This window comes from Rhinolophus ferrumequinum (assembly GCF_004115265.2).
Source record: "Rhinolophus ferrumequinum isolate MPI-CBG mRhiFer1 chromosome 15 unlocalized genomic scaffold, mRhiFer1_v1.p scaffold_54_arrow_ctg1_1, whole genome shotgun sequence".
NCBI classification, from domain to species: Eukaryota; Metazoa; Chordata; class Mammalia; order Chiroptera; family Rhinolophidae; genus Rhinolophus; species Rhinolophus ferrumequinum.
Window position 1 is genome coordinate 5,619,005 of NW_022680357.1, and position 11,365 is coordinate 5,630,369.

Here is an 11,365-nt window from a genome sequence, read left to right on the forward strand (position 1 = left end):
CCACAGACCAGACATGCAGAGGACCCCTAGATGCCTCCCTGCCCTCTGCTCCCTGGGCAGCTGGACCAACTGGTCCTGAGCCAGGAGGTGGAGGATGCCCCAACGACAGGGTGGCAGCCAGAGCCCAGCCCACTGCAGTCCCCCCACCACAGACACCTAGAAAGACAGAATAGCACTGGTGCCTCGAGGGCAGGTTCTCAGGGAGCTGGCATTCAGCTCCTCCCAGAGCAGCCTCCCAGCAAGGCTGCTCCTGCAGGGAGAGGTTCTGAACAGTGGGAGCCACAGTGAGTCTACAACCTGCCAACAGAAGCCTGGTCCAGCTTCTGTGTGGAGCCCCCAAGTCACAGGGGGCTCACCACCTCATAAACATCACCAACTTCGGGCAGCTCCCCTGTGATAAAAAGCACCTAGAAGCAAGCAGCACGGCGCCTAAGAACATGGGGTGGGATTCTGGTTCTGGCAGCACCTTCTGGCTGTCCGCAGCAATGCTGACTAACATTGGCAAGTTTCTAACCAATCTGAACCTCAGTTTTCTTAGCTGAAAAGTGGGTTATTTTAAAATCTATTTCAAGAAGGTGTGAAAGTGGATGAGAGAGCAGACTTCTTATACACACTACAACACAGGTGGCTCTCAAAGCTTCATGCTAAGTGAAAGAGGCCCGACTCCAAGGACTACGTATGGTCTTTTCCATGTATGTGAAATGTCTAGAAAAGGCCAATCTATAGAGCAGAGGCTGGCAAACATTTTCTGGAAAGGGTGAGATAGTAAATATTTCAGGCCTTGAGGGTCATGCGGTCTCTGCTTGACGCTGCTATTGTTAGGAGAAAGAGGCTACAGACTGACCATCGATGAAGAGGCATGGCTGCATTCCAATACAACAGTTCACAAAGACAGGCAGCAGGCCAGATCTCGGCACACCAGAGCTTGCAGACCTCTGTTGCAGAGGCAGAAGGCCAGTGGCTGCGGTGCCCGAGGGGGAAATGGTTTACGCACAAAGGGGCACAAGGGATCTTCTGGAGAAACGTTCGAAAACCAGTTATCAAATTCTTCACTTAAAACAGGTAATGTTAATGGTACATAAGTGATACCACACTAAAGTTGTTAAAAGCTTCAAAAAAGGATTAGGTGAGAAAACGCAGATAACGGACTTAGCACGTGCAGAGGACTCCGTCAATTGTCACTACTGTTATTTTATTAACCGCCATCATCAGCATCAGGACTCCTATACTGAGCTGCACACCCAGACCAGGGACCAAGGATCGGCCCCCTCCTCTCACCCAAGGCCAGCCAACAGGCGGCCAGGAACGTAGGCCAGAGGGGCTGGGCCCACAGCCACCGCAGCTGGACAGGGAGAGAGGAGGCAGCTGGGCGCTGTCCTAGGACAGCAAACTGTTCCCTGAAATCGGGCGGGTTGCCAGATGGGCTGTTGGGCGCCCCCAGAAGCAGCAGTGGCAGACAAAAGCTCTCTTTGTGAGGGCCCATCTCCAGCTCTGCAGTCCAGCCCGCCCCCTCCTTGAAGGGCCCAGAACAGGCTGTCTGGGGAGGAGGCCCGGTGGCGAGGGGTGGTCTCTCGGGCTCCAGGAGAGGACACAGGGCTAAAAGCCACATAGGACTGAGTCCCCTGTAGTGACAGGGAGCCAGCACCAGCCTGGAGCCTGGTGCTGAATGGTGCATATCTCCCTCCTCCCAGCTTGACCACCTGGAGCACCCAGCTTTCCTCCTCTCTGCCTAGGCCCAGATTCTCTACCAGGACCTGGCCTTCCAATCTAGACCCCACCTGTCACGAAGCACGGTGAGGACATCAGGAGTGACCTGGCAAGCCACGGGGCTGTGGGGCCACGTGAGTATGAATCCCTGACCCCTGAGAGGGAGGAGCAAGTTCCAGACTTCCTGAGTCCAGACCTCACTTACCTGAATGGCATCCCAGGTGAGTCACATGTCTCTTGTCTTCTCCCCGGCCTTCCAGAGGCACGATGCCCACCACACCTGCCAAATAAACACAGAGCTCTGACTTCAGGCCTAATGGAAACCATCTACCTCCCTGCCCAAGACTCCCAAGGGACAATAAGACCCAAAAGCTCAGCCTGGGATCCTCCCAAAGCTTCTACCATTCATAAGATCACACCCCTCTGGACAGAGTGATTGGCCTCGGGTTAGGTGCTTGCCCCATACAAGAACCTTCTGTGACACTAGAGGTACAGAACACACTGGGAAAAGAGGCTCTTTCTGGCACTGTGGGTCATAAGGGGTCAGCTTGGGGCCAGTAGCTGCTACTTTTTCCCACTTTATCAGAGAAAGAAGGCATCACCTAAGAGCAGCAGAGCTGAGGCACAGGAGAGAAGCCGGGGCCAATGGCACATGTGAGCTTCTGAATACATCTCTGCCTGAAGCCTCCTAGATTTCTTCAATATACAAGTCAAAACGGCATTGCTTTTTGCTTCATTCAGTTTGAGGTCTGAGTTATCACAGGCAACCCAAAGACCCAACCAAAGGAGGGAGCTTTTCAAATCTTTGTGTTCCTATTGATCCCAGCTACCGCCAGGCCTCCAGACGAAGAGTGGGTAGTATATGGGGCCAGTTGGAAACAAAGGCAACACTCTCCGGGCCATGCTCTTGAAGACCACAGCCAACATGGTTTACATAAAGTACACATGCATATTCTAACCAAGACCTGATTACTGCACAATGACCAGTTTGCAGGGGTCTAAGGCCCTAAATGTGTTGACCTCTGACCTCAAGAAGCTAAGCTTCCAGCCTGCAGTGAGTCTGCCCTTCTGCCCCACCCTATTTGGGTGACAATGTCTGAATCTCCACACCCACATCTACCTCCCTACCTGGACGGTCGGAGTTGAAGACAATCAAGCTGCAGCTGGATTTTATATGGTTCCCACAAGAGGGGGTGGTTCCTGCTCGAATGTCACTGATCCAGGCCTGGAAATAAAGAACAAGAACCGTGAAGGCCAGGGCTCTCTGCAAGTGCCTAAAGCAAGGGGTGGGACATGATCCAGGACACTCTACCTTAAAGCTGCACTCTTAGAGAAGCATTCCTTTGGATCAAACCCTGTTCCTACTCATGCAGTACCTTAGAAAATGCAAAACATCTTGAAATGACAACCTAAGTCATAAAGGGGGTAGTTTTGCTTATTAAATCGTTCTCCAATGGGGAGAGGAGGTCGTCAGAAAGAATCTCAGGCTGAATGAAGTCAAGAAGGTAACTGGGCAGTGTGTGCATGCATACGTGTCTCTGTGTGTGTGTGTGTGTGTTGTTTCTATTAAGAAGGAAAGAGAGAAGCAGAATATGGAGCAGTAGCTACTCAGAAGACAAACTCATCTTCCTCAACTGTATTACTGAAGGTCTCCACCTGAGTCCAGGGTTCTCCAAACACCAGGAGAAAACACCCAAGCCCAGAGAAGGGGAAAATCAAGGCCTTTCCATGAAGTCCCATAGGTGGGTGAACGACACATCCCCATGAAAAGGCAATAATGTTAACAGCCCCACACCCAGAGGGGCAGAGGAGTCCTTTTTCTGAAACTAAGATCAGCAAAATCCACGTTTTCTCTGTTGGTATCAAAGCATCGTTCATCACTCCTTCCTGTCACCCAACAATCAAACACCCGTATTTCCCAGACCATCCACCCACAGTATCCTGGAAACCACCTCCAGCACCCAAGTTTCAATTTCAATGTGCACCTGCCTCGAGTAGAAAATTACCATCTTGCATTATTCTTCCCTCCTGATTCATGTTTACTGTATAAATACAGTGACAGGAAATAGCTTTGAAAAGAACTGATCACCTGTTCTCCCACCTCCCTAACATAAACTTTTCAAAACTCCCTTTGCAATCTGTTTCCGTGCCTGTCTGCTTACCTTCCCCACCAGGGAAGAAGCCCCAGAGCCCCTCAAGGACATTCCTGACCCTCCTAAGCAGTACTTACCGTACTCAAGACAGAAAGTCTAAATGCAAACCTGAGAACCTCTCCCCCCACCCCCACCCCACCCCCTTCCCACAGCTCCCCATTGTACTCAGAATAAAAGCCAACTTCTTCCCGTGGCCCTTGGGCTCTGGAAGACCGCTCTGGACTTGTCAAACACCATGCTTTCCCATCACTGCCCTCATCGTCCTGGCCCTTTCCATTTCCCACCACCACTCTTCCTGTAGCGGGCTGCTTCTCATCCTTCTAGCCTCAGCTTAAATGTCACCTTCCAGTAGCCTGCCCTGACCACCCTGGAGAGATTAACCCCTGCCTCACTGTCCATCTCCATCCCAGCCACCCCCCCTCCTGCCACGTTCTTCAGGGCACTTATTAAAACTCGCAATCCCTTGCATGACTGTCCGCTCGCTGGCTGTCTCCCTAGTGAGAGGCACCAGAGAGGACAGAAAGTGCTGTCCTGTTGACTGTTGCGCCTCCAGCAGCTGGGCACAGCACATGGGATGTTCAGAGGAAATATTGTCCAGAGAATGAAAACCAGTCTTGTGTCCGAGGCTGCCCTGATGTGCGTTTGCCCCTGATGGGGTCACCAGATGGGGTCAGTTTCTAGGCCCACTTATGGGAGGACACGCCAAGGCCTTCCAAACAACATGGGGAGCGGCTGATCAGGGCTGGCACCGTCTCCGCAGCACACTCCTCATCAGGCCGGCTGCTCTTCCGGAGGTCCGAGGAGCTCCCCCAAGCACCTCAGGGCTCCACCTTCTCGGGCTGCTCCAGGCCCCACCCAGGCCCTGGTAGCATCACTCGGAGGAAGGGAAGAGCTTGCGCCAGCCGCGAGAGGAGGAAGCACCGGCGGAAACCCGAGGGAGGGGCGCGCTTCTGTCCGAGGGGCTCCCCCTCCAGGGACACACCCGGACTCGCCGAAGCCAGGGAATATAGAAACATCTGTCCCACACACAAGCCCCGGGCAGGGGCGATCGGGACCGCAGGAAGGAGAAGCCGGCGGCAGCAGTGGCCGCGCCGCGGCTCCCCAGCGAGGCAGACCGGAAGCCGGGAAGGCAGGCAGCCTCGCAGGCCTCAAGCCTCCACCCGGCCGGGCGAGCTGCGCCGCCTCGGGGGTCCCGGAGCCAAGCGGGCGGGCCGACGGACCGCGGGGCTCACCCAGCGGCCAGAGAGCATCCAAGCGAGCGTCCCAGCAGGTCCGGACTGCGCCCTCGCGGCGGCGACCGAGCGGCCCCGACGCCGGGCCCGAACCTGAAGGGGGCGCCCCCAGGCAGAGGGGCTTCGCAGTCCCCGTGCGGGGCCGAGAGAGAAAGAGGGGGCGCGGGACTAGGCTCACCTCACGGCGGGGCGGCCGGGCCTCCGTGTGCCGGAACTTGGACACCTTGAAGCGGCTCATGGCGGTGGGGACCACGGAGCTTGCAGCTTCGAGGACCCGGGCGACCACCTTCAGGTGTACCGCAGGCAGCAGCGAATCCCGTACCCTCCGGCTCCGCCCGCGGCCCACCGCCCTCGGCCACGCCCAGACATGCCCCGGCCAATTGCAGCCGGCTCCGGCCCACTGGGCCCCGCCCTCGCCACTCTTCCTCCGCGCGCGCGTCCCCGGCCCCGCCCCTGAGCCAATCGCTAGTCGACCGCCCTGCGAAACCACGCCCCAATTGCGAAGGGGCGGTGGCGCGGGTGGGGAGGTCACGTGCGGCGTGCTGTCCGCCCCCGGCCCCTGGTTGAGTGCGTCGCGAGTGGGTGCAAGAGCCCGAATTTTGTGTGCAGGGATTTGCCCCAAGAGGCTTTCAGGGTGCAGAGACGCGCCCACTCTGAGGAGGAGCGAGGGCTTCTATTTCAGAAACAGTGAACACTCAGGGAGAGAGGAGTCGCCGATCCATGGTACACAGATAGTGAGTGGCAGCGGGGGAGCAGGAGTCCAGGTCTGACGCAAATCCCTGTCCGTGGGGTCTTCCCTAAAGCCTCTGCATACCACCCACCCTGCTTAGGCCAGGTGGGCTCGGCGGGAGGGATGGGACCTTCAGCATCTCCTTATAAGGGCATGTCTTGGCTGCAGGCCTTGGGCGAGGTGGGGCAGGACTCTTCGAAGGAAATCAATGTATCATAAACATATAAACTGAAAGGCCGAAAGATAGGGGCATTCTCCAGAATCCATTAAATAGCAAATATGCCCAACAGGCGCTGCTGGTATCCCAGGGCAACTTGGAAGGAAAGAGAGCGGGCTCATTCCCCGTGGGGCCATGCATTACACAAGCATTTCTCTTCGCTTTGAAAATTGACTCCGTGATTCCAGAATATGCTTTCTGCTTGAGAACAGACAGAACACCTGCTCGGGCGTCTGGAAAAGGGACTTTGATCTGAGGAATGCGAATGATTGGTCGGAAACGCTAGCTGCTGTGAAAATTCCCTTTGCGCAGTCTGAGGTAGGCTGTGCGCAGGGCGATTCGGAAAGCTTGGCCTGGAGATGGGTGCAGGTGGACCCCAAAGTGCAAGTTCTCGTTTCAGTTCATGGAGGACTAAGAGGCCACTACCGTATCCTACTGAGTTAAGAGCAACTTTGATCACCATAAACTAAAAATAGGATGTCAGTAGAGTTAACCGAAGGCTAGGATTTGGAATTCTAATCAGGCTGGCAGCCACTCCAGAATGCAGCTTTCCCATGGCACATACTCTTCAGACTCGAATTCCAGCAGCTTTGGAAAAGGCACCATCAATGCAGTCTTGAGTTGGTTGTAGTGTTCAATATTGTTTCTTTTTTTTTTTAATTATGGTAAAAACAACAAACTTTACCATTTTCAAGAGTACTGTTCAGTAGTGTTAAGGACATTCACTGTGTTGTACAACAGATATTCTTAAGATGGTAAATTTTATGTGCATTTTCCCACAATAAAAATTTTTTAAAATAGAAGTCAACTGTACACCTATTGCAAAGTTCATGTAAACCTCCCAAATTTGTTTTGGCACTTCACCGTTATTCGTTTTTATTGTTTGACCTACCATTATGATGGGCCTAACTGGGCACAGTCAGAAAGTGAGAAAGTCGTTAACCCCCAGAAGTAACAAATGGACATGCCATGGGCTGAATCTGGTCACATAATGTTTTAGTTGGTTCACGTGGTATTTTTAAAATTGAGACATTTCCTGAAAGTTTGAATTTCAGCCTCTTGAAAAATGGAAAGATTTGATTTAGCAACAGTGGGTCCTAATCCCCATATGGCTAAAATGGTTTGGAGCTGAGAAGCACCTGCCACCTTTAAAGCATGTTTTCCCATTTGCTGCAGTCCTACTGGTCCCTGTCATCTTATACATGGCCACTCCACCCTTACACTTTACCTACTTGGCCCTGACACCTGGGTTTGTGACCCCTGACCTCCCCCAGGAGAGAGAGAAGCCATGACCCTGGCTGTGCTGGATCATGTGACTGTATTTCCACAAACTCGGGGCTGGTAGTAGCACAGTTGGAGAATGTCGTCTTCCCCATTCCCACGTGACAAGCCTGAGCTCCACAGCAGGCGAGTAGAGGAGAGTGAAGGACCAGAGGGACATGGAGGCCCAGAGAGTGACCCAGATCCATTCTGACTGGGTCACATGTTCCCAGATCCATTCTGGCTGGAGAGTGATTCTTTCTAGTAGAGTTCAGAGCTCTAAGGCTGCTGCAAACTTGAGCAGAATAAATTACTTCATGAATTGCAAAGTTGAACTGACAGCCTCCAAGATTCCTTCCAGTCCCAAGAGCCTATGAATAACCAGCTTTGTTTCTTTATAGTCCTAGTAACTCCACTTCACTGTTTGTCTCTCAGGACTCTGGAAGACACCTCTCTACCCTAAAATTTTTTTTTATTGGGGAATATTGGGGAACAGTGTGTTTCTCCAGGGCCCATCAGCTCCAAGTCGTTGTCCTTCAGTCTAGTTGTGGAGGGCGCAGCCCAGCTCCAAGTCCAGTCACCATTTTCAATCTTTAGTTGCAGGGGGCACAGCCACCATCCCATGTGGGGATTGAACCAGCAACCTTGTTGTTGAGAGCTCTCACTCTAACCAACGGAGCCATCTGGCCACCGCACTTAGGATGCATTCTTAAACTGTGACACCAAAGAAAACATGTTTCCAATAGGATGTTCCTTTAATCTTCTGTAAAGTCAGTGGTTTCTGTAAATCAGAATTTTTGCAAGAGAAGGATGGATGAAGCCAGCTTCAGTGCCAGCAGGAAATTCCTTACATCTAGTTATCTGCCCCTGAAATGGTTGCTTATTAATGTGCACATTGAAAACATTTTTGTATGTAAGCCCTGCCTTGTTCATTTCAGGAGCTGGAGCAGAAAGGCACATGCAGTTATCAGCACAGGAAATGGACAATTATGCAACAAAATACATTTTAAAAATTTGGAAAAACACTCATTCTCCCCAGCATGACAGTGCACCTTAAATTATTATTTTATTGCTTCTCAAATGAAGGTGTACCCATATGTTCTTGGGGCTCTGATGTTTTACTATATCTAGTGATTTTTGACTTTTTACAAGAACTTGCAAAATATTTTAGCAGAAACTCAAAATGTAACTTTTGTGGTGATAATTCACAACTACAGGGCATCTTTCATAGAAAAGGTGATGTTTTCTAAAGTGATGTTTTTCAATTGGAGGCTACTGATCACCAGAGGATTCAGAGCTTTATTCTTCGTGTTCATGATCTTTTTTTTGCCTTTAAAAGATTTCCTTTTATTTCTCAAGTTTGTGAAACGTTAAGTTTAAGCCTAGTTTGGGCAGAAGAATATTTAGCTGTGAGCTGGTGCCACGTGTGGTTTTATTTAAAGGGTCTTTTAGGAAATCATTAGCACAGAAAACCCAGACAACTGAGGAGAGGGCACAGGTCAGTTCGTCTCCTTCTTTTGCAGGGAACTGCACCCACGGCAGATGTTATGTCCGGGAACATATAGGTTACACATTTCACATCCCCTTGGACTCGTCCCATAGTCTCTTGGGAAAGAAAGGAAATGCTACAACTAGAAAAATCATGAGCTAGCTTTATTGCCTCTGAAGAGACTGGCCGAGGCCCTTTTGCCCTCCCTGATAGGGCTCCTTACATGGGGAGGGGAGCAGCCATCCCATTGCATAGCCATGGACTTGGCCAGTCCCATTGTACCTTGGATGGTTAGTGTCTGCAGGAAATCACAGAGTAGACCATACTTAAAACTCCTTACCAGCTCTCACAGATCTCACTACGTCAGGAGAGCAGGAAGGGCCAAGTGGAACAGTAAAATAAAAAATGTAGAGAGGGAGGTGCTTATGAAATCTGTGTGCCTTTTGCAAGTAACATTTGTTTCTCCTTAAAGCTAAAATTTTTGGCTTTAGACTGGAGACTGGGACAGGGGAGGGTGAGGAGGGGAGAGATACAGGACATATTCTGCCTGGGAGTGTGGGAGGTGTGGCCTGTGTGCTCATCCCAGTTTTTGCCAACAAGCCTGGAAAGTGTCCATTAGTAGCCACCATCACCCACTCCATTCCCTTGGGGTCTCTCCTTCCTAAAAGCAAATGTGGGCTCCCCAACAACCAGCCTTCCTGCTATCCCCTAAAATAAGAACACATACCCCCTTTCAATGTGGACAATTTTTACTGTTAATCACTATGGGGAAGTAGATGGAGGGAAAACTAAAATACCAAAAAATGAGGAAGTTACAGAGCTGACAAAGTTTTCATATTAGTGAGCCCTCCTCTAGTGTCTAACTCACTTTGAGGTGGTAAGTGCAAGTCCCTTTGCCTTGTTTTCGGCTTTTATTCCTGAAAGTTGTACTTCTCAACCAGCACCCTCTCCCACTCTTTCTCCCTAGGTTTTGGGCTCCATGTGGGCAAGTAATTGTCTGAGTTCTGCTTGGTATTGTCAGTGCTTAGCAGAGAGCCTGGCACATAGGACTAACATATTGAGCACTTACTATGTGCCAAGTACTGTATGAAGCCTTTACGTGGATTATCTCACTCCTCAGATCATCCTTTGAGTTATTTACTGTTACGTTCCCCTTTTAGAGAAAGGAAACTGAGGCAGAGATGTTAAATATGTTGCCCAAGGACACACAGCTGGTAAGTGGCAGAGCCAGAATTCAGACTCCAAGGCTCATACACTGAACCACTGCTGGAAAACATTTAAATATTGGTTGAATATGTTAACAGATCTCTTTTCCCCCACTTCTGACCCCTTTTTTCTTGTTTCTCTAACATTCCCTAGCCCAAACTCAACTATTTTTTGCACTTTACAATAGCCTCATAACTGTTCTTCACTGGGCCAGTGGTTTTTAACCTTCTTTGAACCTCAGAACATGTGATGAATTTGATTGCTGAAAGCTATGGACTAACATACACATACAAAAAAATTTGTGTACAATGGGAAGGGTGGGGAGGAGCACAGATCATCTTTAAGCCATCTATGAACCTCCAGGTTCCCTTTTTATTGTTTGAGGTGGTGGTGGTGTATGAAAGTTGAAACTCCTTTGCAAGACTTACCAGGCCAAGTTTATCTTTCTGGCCTCATCTCCAGTCACACACCTTAAGTTTATGGCTTAAACAAATAAGGCAAGCACTTTCCATCTCCAGACATCTGCTCTTTATCTTCTTGCTACTTGGAATACACTTCCGCTCCACCCCTACCTGAGCCACTTTTCATTACTGGAATGTTACCTCTCAGATGCCTTCCCTGACACCCCAATACCCCAACCTCTGAGAAACCCCTTCACCTGTGTTCCTGTAAAACTGTTTGTGCCTACGATAGCACTGATCACGTTCGTTGCTAAGGAGCCTGTGTCTCTCAATTCATCGTTGTGCTCTTCCAGAGCAGAGATAGTATGTCATTCCTCGTTGTATCCCCAATACCCTAGAACGTGCGTGACACACAGATGCTCACGATGTTCATTAAACTCGTTTTGGGGAAACTTGTCTCACTCTGCGACCGGCCAAGTTCACTACAGGTTTGGAGAAGGCTAACACGCTTAGGAGAGACCTAAGGGATCAAAGTCCGCCGCGTAGTGAATCAATCAGAAAAGGTGAGTTTGAGGACAGAATCTGGGAGCTGGGCAGAAACTCCGACCGCTCGCCCGGACGCCGGAGGAGTAACAGGCAAGAAAACGTTGTCAGGAGGAAGGAAGCCGTGTACTGCACGCTGCGATGTGCGCGACTGACGGCCGCATTGCACGCCGGGATTTGTAGTCCCGCCCTTTGCCGGGCCCCTCAAACCAATTACACTCAGCTACACTCAACCACAGGCTTATACAGATAAGGAGCAGTCGTGATCCTCCAGCACAGAATTGCGAGGTTCTCCAGGGCAAGTATATATAGTAGCATTCTTTAGAGCAAACCTCATTTCGGTGTTGGCTACTAGGAAGGCGCATTGGGTGCAAATAAGCGTGCGCAACGCTTGTGCTTCTGCGTGCGCGCGCAGCGGGCCTCGTCT

The 11,365-nt window shown here is 50.8% G+C and overlaps 1 protein-coding gene across 1 annotated transcript in view; it reads right to left on the minus strand.

Annotated features, from left to right (window-relative positions):
• The window catches only part of CORO7 (coronin 7), a 56,380-nt gene extending 50,569 nt beyond the window's left edge, over window positions 1-5,811 (minus strand). Inside the window, exons 1-3 of the mRNA XM_033101280.1 lie at window positions 5,271-5,811; window positions 2,836-2,932; window positions 1,913-1,987 (exon numbers count right to left, since the gene is read on the minus strand). Of these exons, the coding sequence (XP_032957171.1) occupies window positions 1,913-1,987; window positions 2,836-2,932; window positions 5,271-5,330 (232 nt within the window). The 5' untranslated portion in view covers window positions 5,331-5,811. The remainder of the gene's footprint in view (window positions 1-1,912; window positions 1,988-2,835; window positions 2,933-5,270) is intronic.
• Between the last annotated feature and the right edge of the window lie 5,554 nt (window positions 5,812-11,365).